The 14,257-nt window shown below is 36.4% G+C and overlaps 1 protein-coding gene across 8 annotated transcripts in view; it reads left to right on the forward strand.

Moving 5' to 3' along the window:
• The window catches only part of LOC131057751 (zinc finger CCCH domain-containing protein 55), a 105,944-nt gene that overhangs the window by 57,491 nt on the left and 34,196 nt on the right, over positions 1-14,257 (forward strand). For 5 of the 8 annotated variants that reach the window (XR_009372565.1, XM_059221326.1, XM_059221328.1 and 2 more), the window contains 2 exons: positions 10,717-11,413; positions 11,601-14,214. Coding sequence is in view for 7 of the 8 variants with exons in the window: in XM_059221326.1 (XP_059077309.1) it covers positions 10,717-11,413; positions 11,601-14,214 (3,311 nt within the window). In the remaining variant the exon portion in view is untranslated. Of the gene's footprint in view, positions 1-7,008; positions 7,467-9,207; positions 9,336-10,716; positions 11,414-11,600; positions 14,215-14,257 lie in introns of those variants that run through there. The other 3 variants (XM_059221329.1, XM_057991911.2, XM_057991912.2) reach the window with 3 other exon arrangements.

A 14,257-nucleotide genomic window follows, 5' to 3' on the forward strand; every position in this document is an offset into this window, starting at 1 on the left:
AACAAGAATGCATACCTTACCCCTATTGCTAAGTGAAAGGGATTCTTGATGAAGGATGACACACTTTTGACCCAATATGAGGAGTATGTTTATAATAGATATACATTGCCAAGTGTAAAAGAGGTTGTAGGCAGGAATACACACCTCTTGCATAAGAGAAAATCCTTGAGCAAACAAACAACTTACACAAAGAATGACATCACATCATAAGCAAACACCACTCAACAAAAGAAAAGTGGATCCTTAGAAAGGGTAGGAAATATCAATGCCCCACAAGCGTAGGGACAATGAGATGATTTACACAACCTCTAAGTTGAGATTATACATAAAAAAAATGCACTATTCCAAGCAAAGAAAGGTCCTAAAGAAGGAACACACATGTACTTGCATGAAGGAATATTCAATGCAAGAAAATACATTAAGATATGCAAAATGCAACTCTAAAGAAGAGGTAATCTTCAAAGCGAAAGAGAGAGTTGAATATATATTGTCCTTCATAATAGAGCTTTTATAAAGAAGAGGTAACATAGTGCTTTTCTTAGGTTGTAGTCAAGGATACACACCTCTTGCATAAGAGAGAATCCTTGAGCAAACAAACAACTTCACACAAGGAATGACATCACATCATAGGCAAACACCACTCAACAAAGGAAAAGTGGATCCTTAGAAAGGGTAGGAGAGATCAATGCCCCCCAAGCATAGGTACAATGAGAAGAATTATACAACCTCTAAGGAGAGATTATACATAAGAAAAATGCACTATTGCAAGCAAAGAAAGGTCCTAAAGAAGGAACACACATGTACTTGCATGAAGGAATATTCAATGCAAGAAAAGACATTCAAATATGCAAACCACAACTCTAAAGAAGAGGTAATCTTGAAAGAGAAAGAGAGAATTGAATATATCTTTTCCTTCATCATAGAGCTTTTCTAAAGAATAGGTAACATAGAGCTTTTCTTAGGTTGTAGTCAAGGATACACACCTCTTGCATAAGAGAGGATCCTTGAGCAAACAAACAACTTCACACAAGGAATGACATCACATCGCAAGCAAACACCACTCAACAAAGGAAAAGTGGATCCTTAGAAAGGGTAGGAGAGATCAATGTGCATCAAGCGTAGGGACAATGAGAAGCATTACACAACCTCTAAGGAGAAATTATACATAAGAAAAATGCACTATTCCAAGCAAAGAAAGGTCCTAAACAAGGAATTCACATGTACTTGCATGAAGAAATATTCAATGCCAGAAAAGACATTAAGATATGCAAAATGCAACTCTAAAGAAGAGGTAACATAGAGGTTTTCTTAGGTTGTCAATAGAAGCATCATCCAATCCAATTATGTCAAGCATGCACCGTCAGTTTTATGGCTTCAAAATTTCTCTTGGTTAGCTAGGGATATTTCTTGTCAGATTGTAAATTGTTTTATCAAAAACGTATAAATGCAAGTAAAACATGTTCTTTTTGGATCGTCAATGGTTGAATTTCCAATTGGAAGTCAGCATCTGGGGGAGAGAGAATCACCTACTAATTTTGGCAAGCTACTGCATGATATTTTCCTGCAATTTTAATGGTTGGCATAGGTAACAGGTTCTACTATGTTAGCTAGTAGAGGCATGAATTGAATTCTTTTGGTTTTGGATTGGGTTTGACTACTAATATTTGCAAGGTGTCCAATATATTTAGCTGATATGTTTTTTGTTTTTTCAGATTTGGTATCTTGAAAGATTGATTTCATTTTTTTCTTGGGAATTTGATTATAATGAAGGTCAAATGCAATTGGTATTTGAATGATGTCAATGGTGGCATATATTGCTTTTAAGTGGCACTTCACAAAGGAGGCAGGACATGACACCACATCTTGCCTAGCCTAAGGCAAAAATTGCAAGAATTGGGATATAAGTGGTTCTTATTTTGCAAATTCTAGGAGAAATCCTATGGAGGAGGTAGTTGGTGCAAAAGAGTCTTTTAAGGAGTTTGAGTCAACATATTCTTCTACAACACATGATCTAAACATTGGTGGAGGAATCATTAATTCTTTATTTGCACCTAGTACATCAAGATAACAGATTGCTTTGGAGATTACAAGATTGAGGAAGAAAGCCATTGAGTAGGTTGAGAAGGCAATTGCACATTGTAGTACTACTCTGCTTTTCCATTCCATGTTGCCATGCCTCTATGCTAGCAAGGTATGGTGGATGCTATTGTAGCTATAGGTTTGGCGCTTAAAACCCCATCTTTTGAGACATTAAATGTTGGTTTGGTCAATGATGCAATATAGGATGTTCTGAACATTGATTAGAGTGCACAAACATTGCATGAACCATAATGTTAGATGGGTGGATGGATAGAAGGAATCAAACTCTCATCAAATATCTTGTCTCTTGTAATATTGCTATGATCTTTTTGAAATTAGTGGATATGCATTAGATAGAATCAAATTTATAGTTATATTGTTTGAGTTGTTTGACAAGGTGGTCATCTTAGTTGTCGACTTATTTAGCTTTTTAGCTTTTTAGTAAACTTATTTAGCTTGTTTTGGTGCGTTAAGTGAAACTATTGCTTCTTTATTAAAGATGCATAGTTAGCTTTTTAAGCTTTTTAGCTTTATAGTTTTCACTTAAACGTCATGTTCTTAATTTAGAACGTCGTCTTGTAATCTCTATATATACGCTTGTATATTGTTGAATAGATTATCCAATTATTTTGAGCAATAAATTTTTTCGTGGTATCAGAGTGGGATTTAAATTTTTTTGGAAAATTTATAATTCTAAAATAATTTCTTATTGAAACTTTTTAGTGAAATTTTTCTTGTTTTTTTCTTGGGCGAATTGGGTCCAAGTTTTTGTAGGTTTGTCCTGCTAGGGTTTGTTGGAAGAAATTTTTTAGGGCACAATCTGAATAATTCCCTTTTTGGAGGTCATGTTTTTCGCAGGGTTGAAAATTCGCGATTTTTGAGATATTGTAGGGTCTTCACTGCGTGTTTTGTTTGGCAGCAGTTTGTTTCCATTTGGGTTTTGGCTCGAATTTTGCGATCAGGGTTTTGGTGACAATGTTTTTCCTTTCTAGAATTCGCATTTGTTTTTTGGCAGAGTTTTGTGATTTTCGTGGCCCTGATATTCTGAGTTTACTGCACGATTTTATTGTGTCGGCTGCGTTTGTATTTTTGGGTGCTTTTTGGGCACCCGCTTTTTTTTCACGTGTTTTTTACATGATTTTTTTGCGTTTCACCCTCTTCTGGTGGCACTTTTTTTTTTGTCGTTATGTTGTGATGCGTGACATTATTTCGGCAAAGTTTTTTTCTGTCTTTCGCAATTTTTCCGCCCGATGTGGATTTCTGTGTTTTGCAATTTCGGATCTGTAGTGTTTTCCGCGATTTTGACTTGATGGCAGAGTGACATTCCACGATTTTTTTTTGGGTGATTTTTGCATTTCTTTTGGTCGCGATTTTATTCTCTACGACTTCCATATTTCCTGGGCGCAGTCTAGGGCAAAAATTTGTGTTTTGTTTGCTTTTGTGATTTGTCTCTTTTTTAAATTCAAACTAGGGTTTTCAGAAATTTATCCGGGTTTTCCAGAATTTTGCATCTTGGGATTTGTGCACGTTCGAAATTGTGAAACACAGAAATCCGCATAGGGTGGAAAAATCATGAAAGACAAAAAAACTTTGCCGAAATACCGTCACGTGCCAAAACACAACGACAAAAAATAATTTGCTGCTGGAAGAGGGTGAATGCGAAAAAATTGTGTCACTATAAGTGGAAAAAATGCGGGCGCCCAGAGAGCATGCGAAAATATGGACGCAACCGCCACAATAAAATCGCATGGTAAACTCAGAATATTAGGGCCGCGAAAATTACAAAACTTTGTCAAAAAACAAATGCGATTTCTGGAAAGGAAAAACATTGCCGCCAGAACCTTGATCGCGAAATTCGCGCCAAAACCCAGTCGGAAACAAACTGCTGCCAAACAAAACGTGTAGTGAAGACCCTGCAATATTTCAAAAATCACAAATTTTCAATCCTTTGAAAAACATGACCAAAAAGCAAAGTATTCAGATTGTGCCCAAAAAAATTTCTTCCAGCAAACCCTAGCAGGCAAGACTTGCAAAAACTTCTTGGATCCAATTCGCCCAAGAAAAAAACAAGAAAAATTTCACTAAAATAATTTCAATAAGAAATTATTTTAGAATTATAAATTTTCCAAAAAAATATAAATCCCGCTCTGATACCATGAAAAATTGATTGCTAAAAAAATTCGATAATCTATTCAACTATATACAACCGTATTCATAGAGATTACAACACGACATTCTAAATTAAGAACATGTCGTTTAAGTGAAAACTAAAAAGCTAAATAATGAAAAGATAACTATGCGTCTTTAATAAAGAAGCAATAGTTTCACTTAACGCCCCTCTTTAAAAAATGATAGTGTTGAGGTTACATAGGGCTTGTTCATGTGCATGGCTAAAATCATTTCTTTGTTTTGCAATTATTTGTTTATTGCCAATGGAGGAAGATGTAGATGCCATTCTAGTTCCTATGGCAAGAAATAATATAAACATATTCAAAATAATATAAACATATTCAAAAACAAAAGCTAAATAAAGAAAAAAAATTCAAGTTTCATGTTTGACAATTTGTGAAACAAAAATAGTTGGAAAAAAATGTTTAAAAACCTACCTCTTGCAGCCAATGGAAACTTGAAAATGTATGGAAATGATGCTGCAACACTTGTTGAAGCTTCAAAAATCAGTCTTCAACTCCTCTTTGATCTTGGAAGCCAAATTTTGTTCACCCTTTCTTCAACCTGCTCTCATAAAACTTTTGTTTGCAACACAAATGAGGTGAAATGAGTCAATAAAATGTTTTAGAAGTCAATTTTAGGTTATAACTTTAACTTTTTACAAGGCGGAATTGAAAAAAATAAATAAATTTGTGTTATTTTTTGACTTTACGGGCCGCCCAACCGCTCGGTTTCGACTGGGTTCGACCCCGGGTTCGAACCCACTCTGGGGTTTTCAAACCTTGGTCGAACCCAGTTTGAACAGGACCCGGTCGAACTAGGACCTGTACCAGGGGGCCCCAGAGGCGAACTTGGTAACCTAGCAATTATGGTAGAGTTGTCAATGTACAAGCAAACAAGGTTTTTTTAAAAAGTATGGCTTTCATGTTAGGCAACAAGAAGACCTTCAAACCAGGTAAACGCTATAAAATTTGGATAATCTCTTTATATCGTGGACACATTTACATTTAAGATGCTAAACTTTTAAGATATTCTTACATGATATCATTTCAAAATAAATTTTGTTTTTCAATTTAAGAGTGGGATTTTTTTGGCCAAAAAGCCAAACTTTTTTGGAAGGTAAGTAGTTCACGTGCTTGTGAGCATACTTGGAATGTTTTTGAAGACAATACATTCTAAGAAATGCAACCATATAACACAATAATGGATGAATGACTTTGTATTTGTTCACTACAATCTTTGCCTATAATTGAAGAAATTTCAAGGATAGAGTTTTAATATATTTGAAATCATAATTGTAATTGTATTCATTCTATTTTTCATTTTCAATTGCTGAGACTAATTTCTATTTTGATCTTGTTAAAATTGATTCAAAGTTTGAGTGGATTTCAAATGATGATTTTTTTTTGACCGCGAGGATTTAATGAAGGCCAACATTGATAATGTTGGTGAACCACTTAGGAGAGTCTCTAACCTAGAAGCTTCTTAATTAGGTCCGATAGCTCTCTAGTGTATCTCTTTTAGTGGCAAGAGTCAATGGCTAGGATAGATTTTTTGGAACTTTATACTTAGTTTATAGGTTGACTTTGTACACATTAGATTTCAATAGAAAATTTGAAAACTGTCAGCATCTAGTATTTATACACTATGAAGAATGCATTGTGCAATACAATGTAATCAGTGATATGAATATAAACAACAAAAAATATATTTCACAATTCATGTGTCAAACTCTCAATTTTATTTGCTCTCTATAATCCTATGCTAGTGAAATGCCTTTAACATTTAAAAAATAACAAGTTTATTCTCTTTTTCTACATTTTTCTCTTCTTTTTTTTGAATCCAATTTTTCCCATTTAAATCCCAAAAAGGTTTGCTGGTTTTTTCCCCAGAAGACTGTTACTGGTTTGATTCTAACAAATTTTGCCACTGATACAAGTCTTGGGGTAAAATTCACTGAATCCACTCATGATGTGTTGAACTCAGAAGAATAGTCTGGACCACGTCAAAGCTTAAAAAAGGTTGGAAGTTAAAACAAAACTGACCCGATATATAAAATATATTTTTTGAATATTGAATTTGTCAATGTGATAAATATTAAGGTTCTAGTTGCAAATGTATCTACATTTTCTAGTTGCAAATGTATCTACATTTGGACTGTTCAAGGTCAAGTCCACACTGTGGGAAAGCCCAGACCTTTGAAGGGCTGGTGGCTCATTGTTGAAATCCCAAAAAGAATTAGACAGTTTTAGATTTGGGAGCTAGGTGTGCTTGCCCCAGTGAGTGATTCTGCAGGTTAAATCTACACTCTCACAAAGCCCAAACCTGTGAAGGGCCAGTGGCTCCATTGTAAAGCACCCAGAACTGCCACTGGGGCTCCTAGGATCAAATTCTAGATGGTCTGGTCTGTCTAGGAACATGAACTGAGAACCCATTTCAGTATGCAAGTATATCATGTCTGCTGAGTCCATACTTTACAAAACATACTTCCCAAACATATTTATTCTTATTGAAACCTAATTTTTATTAAAAGGAATTTTAACTTGAAATAATGAATTTTTTTTCACAAGGATTGCTTTGCAACCTACCAATATTTTTATTTCTCATTATTTTTAGACAAGATACTGCTGATTGATGATTACAATGGTGTTCATGTTAACAATGGATTAAGTGGCTTATCCCAGTTTTGCATGTGTTATTGAAGGGGCTAGCTGTATCAAGATCAAGTGACTTTTTATAAATTTTGAGTTTATATAATACTCAAAGCAAGTGAACGTGGGTGTCTAATTGGTTGAGATTGCTCAGTTTCACACATAGAAGTTGGCCGCCACTGCCAGTCAGTACTATTCTGCCACTTCATTGATCCATGTGGTAGCGCTTTCCATTGTTGACAAAATAAATGCTGCCAGTTCTAGCTGCCCTAATCTATACCAAGCTGGTATAGGTGATATTGTTTGCACAAGGCGTGATGACAAAGTTTTAGATTGTATCATTGATCCTGGTATTGTAGAAACCATGTGGCTGAAACACAGGAGCTATTATGTGGGTAATTCAACTAACCCTTTTCATATATGCCATGTTACAAGCAGGGGAGATGACTGTTACAAGCAGGGGCGATGACTAATGCTTTGTTACTGATTACCTTATTAAAGGAACATCTTCAATTGCCATCCTTGGGAAGCTGGTTAAGTGAATGTATCGAACGCATATTTTGAGAGGTGTGTTTGAGAAACCAAATTTAGCGTGTGTCTCATGGACTGTAATTTGACTTCATTTTGGGCACTCTGGGCTAGATTAAGGCATTTGGCAAGGAGAAATTAATGAGTGCTTTTCCATTTCTTATTTAATGTGCAACAAATATTGCTCTGGCTCTCCAAGTTTAAATCATTGCATGTTGCTAAATTTGGCATACAGCTGGAATTGTTTAGCAATCTTTTTATCCTCACAGAGTTTGCTATGACCAGACTGGTTTTCAGATTTCCAACAAGAATTGTTATGATTTGATAACAGGCATTCAGTTAAGCATAAATATAAGTGCTTCCACACCAGTGCAATGGAGGTATATCTCTGAACTGATTATGCTAGAGAAGATGAGAAGAGTGTGTTACATGCCCAGCTTCCAAATGCTGTTTCCTCTCATGAAGCACAATTGAGGGCTCATGCTGCATCTTGCATAGATTATATCCCTATTATGTCTTGTCTATCACTACACTGATTGATAGGGCCTGTATACGTTATGCAACTGTTACACATGCCCACAACACAAACTTTTTCACATATCTCATCTCATTCTCTCAGCTGCAACTTTCTCTGAGGATAGTAGAACCATTATTGCAGATTTACATACAAAATGGCATTGGTATTATGTACCTTCACCATGAAGAACCGATCAATTAATATGTTAAAGAGTACAACATTCAGAAGATTTTAGAGATTCTATCTGGTCTTTTCTATGTAGCAAATATCAAAGACAAGGTGGACTCCTCTTTGAATTTGGTCATTAGGACTGGTGCAAGCTTTGCCATTGCAGCAATTTATCTTTTTCTAAGCTCTTAACTGCCCAATTCTGCTATACAGATTGTAGTATGAAAATGTCCCAGTAGCTTCGTTCTCGTAAGTCCATGAGACAAGAATGATGTGTAACCCAGTGCATTCAGCAATATTTACAATATAGCCATGATCAAAAGGATCTCATATCGCTATAACTCTAAAAGAAGTCTTATGTACAAGGATTTTGGATCTTTACTATTTTGTTTGGATCTCATATTTGGGTCTATCAATTAATTCTTTATGCTTTGATAGGCTTTTATAATTTTGTATGTCATAAGGTTGAATTTGTTTTCTTCATAGTTTGGCAGTCATTGTGTACTTACAGCCATGAATTGACAGGGTATAAGATGCATGCCACTTCCAATATTTCCTTTTGGTATTTTTACACATGGATTTATGCTGGCTTTCTTAACCCTCCAATTTTAATAATTTTACTTATGCATAATATAATTAATTCTATTTGACCAATTATTAAAAACATAACCTGTTTGGACAATTCCAAGGCTGTTACCAAGAATATTCTTCTCTGTACAAATGCATCTTCTGTTTTTATGCGTGAGTAGTTTTATGGTTATATGCCATTTTGTAAAAGATAATGAGAAACCGTGTAACTTTATTTTAGGATATATAGTGTGGTGAGAGTTAAGCACAATGGAACATGTTTTGTGCCGTGTGGGAAGATGTCCTTGCCACACATTGATCTCTATGTTCAATTGATTCGTAAAAATATTGAATTGGGTTAGATGGAGAATAGAGTGCATTGATAATAGGCTATATGTTTTTTTGAAGGAGCAACTATTTTGTTTATGACTTTTGCATAAGATGCAGCTAAATATGGCAACTCAATAGAGGGAATGGAATGGAAAGTTTCCATGTGATGTGAATACTTGTATATGAAAATTGTATTGTTGAAGTAATGGGCATTGTTAAGGGAAGGTCTGTTGATGAATGGAAGCTTTTGGATTCCTTAACAACTTTGATCAGATATGGAGAATCCTTCACAAAGTAGATTTCCTTTTGAGAGCTACTTCTTACAGGTGAGAAAACAAGACTATGGCATATATGATATAAGAGATCTATAAAGTTGGTAGCAGAACTTGAATGGGATGAAAAGTGATATTAGGTTTACACAAATTGAAACATTTTTATGTAAGGCAAATAATTCAAGCATTGATTACTTGCATCATGCATTCATTGTGCTATCTTCTTGGTATTTACAAATAGATGTAAATTAATAATGATAATTATTAGGGCCATGGGCATATTGTATCAAGTTTTCTGCCTTTAGAATCCCGAATGGTATTTAATTTAGTCATTTTGAGTCAACGATCTAGCGTAAATTGACCCTAATGATGTTATAATAATACTATCCATTATCTTGCTTACTAGTGGTATTCAAGCACAGTTGCCAGGAAACTCCAATAGAGGGCCAAGGACTGTTTCTGTATCCACATCTTCTAGTGACTAAATATAATATTATATATAGTATAATATAATTTATTTCTACTCTTCTTAAATTGCTCCTGGACCCCGATTTTAAAGAGTGTACCTGTACCGGTATCTGTATCCCCATTCCCCTGGGAACTATGATAAAAGAAAAATAATTCAAAAATCTACGATGTGGAAATAACAGTAGTGAGGACTTTGTTGAATGATAAATGAACCTTATTCCTGCCTGCCTTGATATTTATGAATGAGAATCAAATTTTTTGTGTCACATGAAAATCCATCACAAATGGTTCTTTATTTACCTGAGCAAATAATTGAAGTGTTGGTACATCCATGAAGATTTGAATAAACAATTTGAACAATTTGAATTCGAACATCGTTTATGACAGTTGGAACAAAGGCAAAATTAAAGAAAATTTAAGCATTATAAAATCAGCATACACCTTCAAGCAGGATATCCTACATATCTGCATAAGGAAATCAAGCTTAAAAAGAAAAGTGGTATTCCATGGGGATGTTACATGTCTTCTAGGGATGTTGGAAGGGTACACGATAGCAAAAATGTCTCCTTCATTTATATGCTTTTTGACATGATAACCCTAGGATCTTTTGTTTGATCACTAGCTGTCTTGGAGGTATTGGTTATTTTTTCTGTTTTTGGGGATGGTTTTGGGATATTGGTGAATGGTCAAGGGATGCCCTCAAATGCTTTTTTCCTCAATTTTCTTACTAGTTAACTTTCATTTTCACAATAATATAACAGCCCGATATTTTGCTGCAAACATGGTTATGCTGTAATGTTATTTTGCTACCGTAGAGGTTTTGGAAGCTTCAGAAAATAAGTAGATCATTTCTGTTTTGTAGAATTGGGTTATGTTCCACCAGCAAAATTTCTTAAGATGTCGTTTTGCTAATACAATTCTAAAATTTTGACTATAGGAATTGATATTCTTAATTCTCCGTTTGCAGGAAAATGCCTAGAGCCTGCATTTGAAGTTCCATGTGTTGAAGATGTGAGTCCAATCCGGCCTTTACGAAAAGAGCTACAGCATTCATTGACAAATGACAATTTAGAGGCCAAAAGTTTCCCTATCTTGAAAGAAGACCCACCAATTGCATCCAACAGAATGGCAGAATCTGATGCTATGGTGAGATCTGTGGTTGGTGTGGGGTCAGAAACTGTAAAGTTGGTTGACAATAAAAGTGGAGAGAAACATGGCAGGGAAGATATAGAGTGCCAGAAGCTAGAAGCCGATACTGCTTGTAATCATACTAAAATGTTAAATGATGATCTTCTTTCCCAAAATACTAGAGATAGGTTTGTTTCATCAAACAATAATATGGCTTTGGAACCAGATTATCTGAAGTATAATTTTACTTTGGAAACAGATATTGTAAAACCTGATTCTGCTTTGGCTCCTGATCATGTGAAATCTGAAATGGGTCTCCATGGAAAGCGAGAAGATGAATTAGAAAGATTTGATAAATATGGTAGACTAATGAGAAGAGGCAACAGTGATAGTGAATCAGATGATATGCCCCCTACTACAAAATTTAGGAGGGATTCTAGTTGGAGTAGAAGTCCATCTCCAGGGTATGATAGATGGAGAAAGAGGAGTTACAGTCGTTCTCCCAGAAGAAAGTCCAGGTGGAGCAGATCTCACAGGTTTGGCACAGAATTTGATTTCCGTTTCAGTGTTTATGCTTCTTGTTAGGAAGGATAAAGTGTGAGTTGCTTGGATGATCTTTTAATGTGTTTCAGCTATTAGACTTATTACATTTACATTTTTAAGTGTTACTAATTTCAGAATATCTCTACAGTAAAATTTTATTTGTTGCTTTTTATGCTCCAGCCGCTCTCCCAAACGGCGCAGGAGCAGAAGTAGGACACCGCCACATAACCACAGGCGAGGGGGAGATTCGAGGTATGATCATATGAGCAGAGGAAGAGGGACACCTCCCCCATGTAATGACTTTGCAAAAGGAAGGTGTTATAGAGGAGCATCTTGTAAGTTTCTTCACCATGATGTTTCTGGTGATAATGCTAGTAGGTGGGCTGGTGGAGGAAGGGTGAGGGGAAGGTTAGAGAACAGACAAGATGTGGCAAAATCTGCAGGTAGCAAGGATGGTTTTTTATCTGGGGAGTTGGAGAAGCTTAACAGCATTTCACCGGAGAGATTCTTTGATGGGCATGATAATCGCAGTTTTGATGAGAGACAGAACCAGGAATCATATAAACAAAATGATTGTGCACCTGCTCCATGCTTCAATTTTTCAAAGGGTAGGTGTTATAGAGGAGCATCGTGCAGATATCTTCATTCTGAGACAACTGCTGATACAGGTGGTAGATGGCATGGTTCTGCAAAAGGAAGAGAACGGACGGAGACCAGGCAAGACTCTACAAAATCTTTTTCTGGGAGGGATAGTTTTGGTGTTGGAGAAATGGAAAGGGAAGAAAATAATTCACCTCATAGATTCCGTGATGATCATTATAGACACAATTTCAGAGAGAGAAGAAGCCAAGAGGTGGACAGGCCTCATATTCGTTCAGTTCCAGCATGTATATTTTTTGCAAGAGGGAATTGCCAAAAGGGACCATCCTGCAGATTCCTTCATGAGGATAGTTCTGGTCAGAATGTTGGTGCAAGGGGTAGAGAAAAATCCAGTACTCGGGCAGAGTTAACAGTGCCTTTTGGTGACAAGAGGTTTTCTGGTATTGCAGAGATGGACAGGAACAGGGACATTCCCCTTGAAAGGACTTCTGATGGTCAGGATAGATGGGATTCATTGAGACACAAAACCCAAGAAGCACATATGCAGAATGCTTCATCTGCAAACACTGTTATAAAACCACAATTTTCATCTCCAGGCAGGGAAAAATCTCAACCTCAGAGAGAGGAATTACCGACATATTCAATGCCAACTACAGATGCTTCAACTCTGCATGATAATAGGGAAAATCTTGAACTTCAATTCATACAAACAAAACAATTACACTCCAATTCAGCATCTTGGGAAAATGTTGATGCACAGATCCCTCAGGATGGTTCTGGTGCAGAATCTCTGAGAGCACAGGTCCACCCTGACAACTCTGTGACAAATTTGGGTCTGCAACCTTTGCAAAATAGTGATAATAAATTTCATGTGGAACACATACATTCCAATGAGGATTTGCATTTAACTCCCCTGCAGCCCTTGCCTAGGGATTTACCTTCTCATCAGCATCATGCTGCTATGAGATTTTCGTCATTGTCAGGGCAGCCTCCTGGATCTGGAGGTTCATCTTTGAGTCAGCATGATACTTTACAAGGGATGCCACTTTCACACTTAAATGTAGCAAAGAGCATCGATCCTCTTCCTCCTGGATATCCATTAAATTCCTATTATGATCATCCACATTCTGAGATTGCAGGATCTTCAATAGCATATGAACCCAGATCTATTGCTACTAACCCCATCTCAACTAATCCCACCTTAATTCCTCAACCTCCTCCTGATCATGCTAAATTTGTTCAGGAGTTTGAACATGCTGTAAATGTTCATATTGACATGCCAACAACCAGTGCAATCCAGAAACCGGCATGCTCTCAGACTTCCTTGGAATTAGAATTACCAAATGTTTCAAGCACTGAACAGGAAGCTCTAATGCAGAGACCCACATCAATACCACTTCTGGCTCCTGAGAGTAAATCAGGACCGGCTGCATCAGCTCCATTTGTGTTATTTGGAGAACATATAACTAATTTATTATCCCACGGTGTGACTCCATTGACAGTAGGCCATTCTACTATTAATCACCCCCCTCAAGACATATCAGCCGGAGGAGACCAGCATAATCCTTTATCTGACACTGTTGAGTATTCATCCGGAGCCAGTGAATTCTTGAAGAAGGTACCTGAATCTCCCAAAGTTCAGGATGTTAAAGGAGTAGTGGTAGAGTTAAATACAACCCCTTTACCAGAGGCTGTTATCTTAAATAAGGATGACCATGTCAAATCCGGTAGTCCTTCCAAGGTTCAGGATATTGTTGAAGATGATAAATGTAAAGATGCTACCATGCACACTACAATGGAAACTGATCATCAAGCGGTAAATACAGACATGCATGCTGGCATAAATATATTAGAGAATGGAAGTCCTGCACGTGAAGGGAAAAATTGGAGTCCAGGAGCAACAGGTGCTGCAGATATTGACACAGACCAAGCTCATGTACAAGATGAAAGCAAAAAAAGTAAAGAAATCAGAATAGTGAAACAATTTAGGTCCGTACTTGCAGAATTTGTAAAAGATGTGCTGAAACCTACATGGCGAGAAGGTCACATGAGTAAGGAGGCTTTTAAAACAATTGTCAAGAAGGTTGTTGACAAGGTTGCAGGGTCACTACAGATCCATCAAATACCAAAGACACAAGAGAGAATTGACCAGTATCTTGCATCATCTCGGCCAAAGCTGACAAAGCTTGTTCAAGTAAGATTCTTAACTACATCCTTTTTGCAAGAAGAGCAAACAA

Source organism: Cryptomeria japonica, chromosome 5, assembly GCF_030272615.1.
Source record: "Cryptomeria japonica chromosome 5, Sugi_1.0, whole genome shotgun sequence".
Lineage (NCBI taxonomy): Eukaryota > Viridiplantae > Streptophyta > Pinopsida > Cupressales > Cupressaceae > Cryptomeria > Cryptomeria japonica.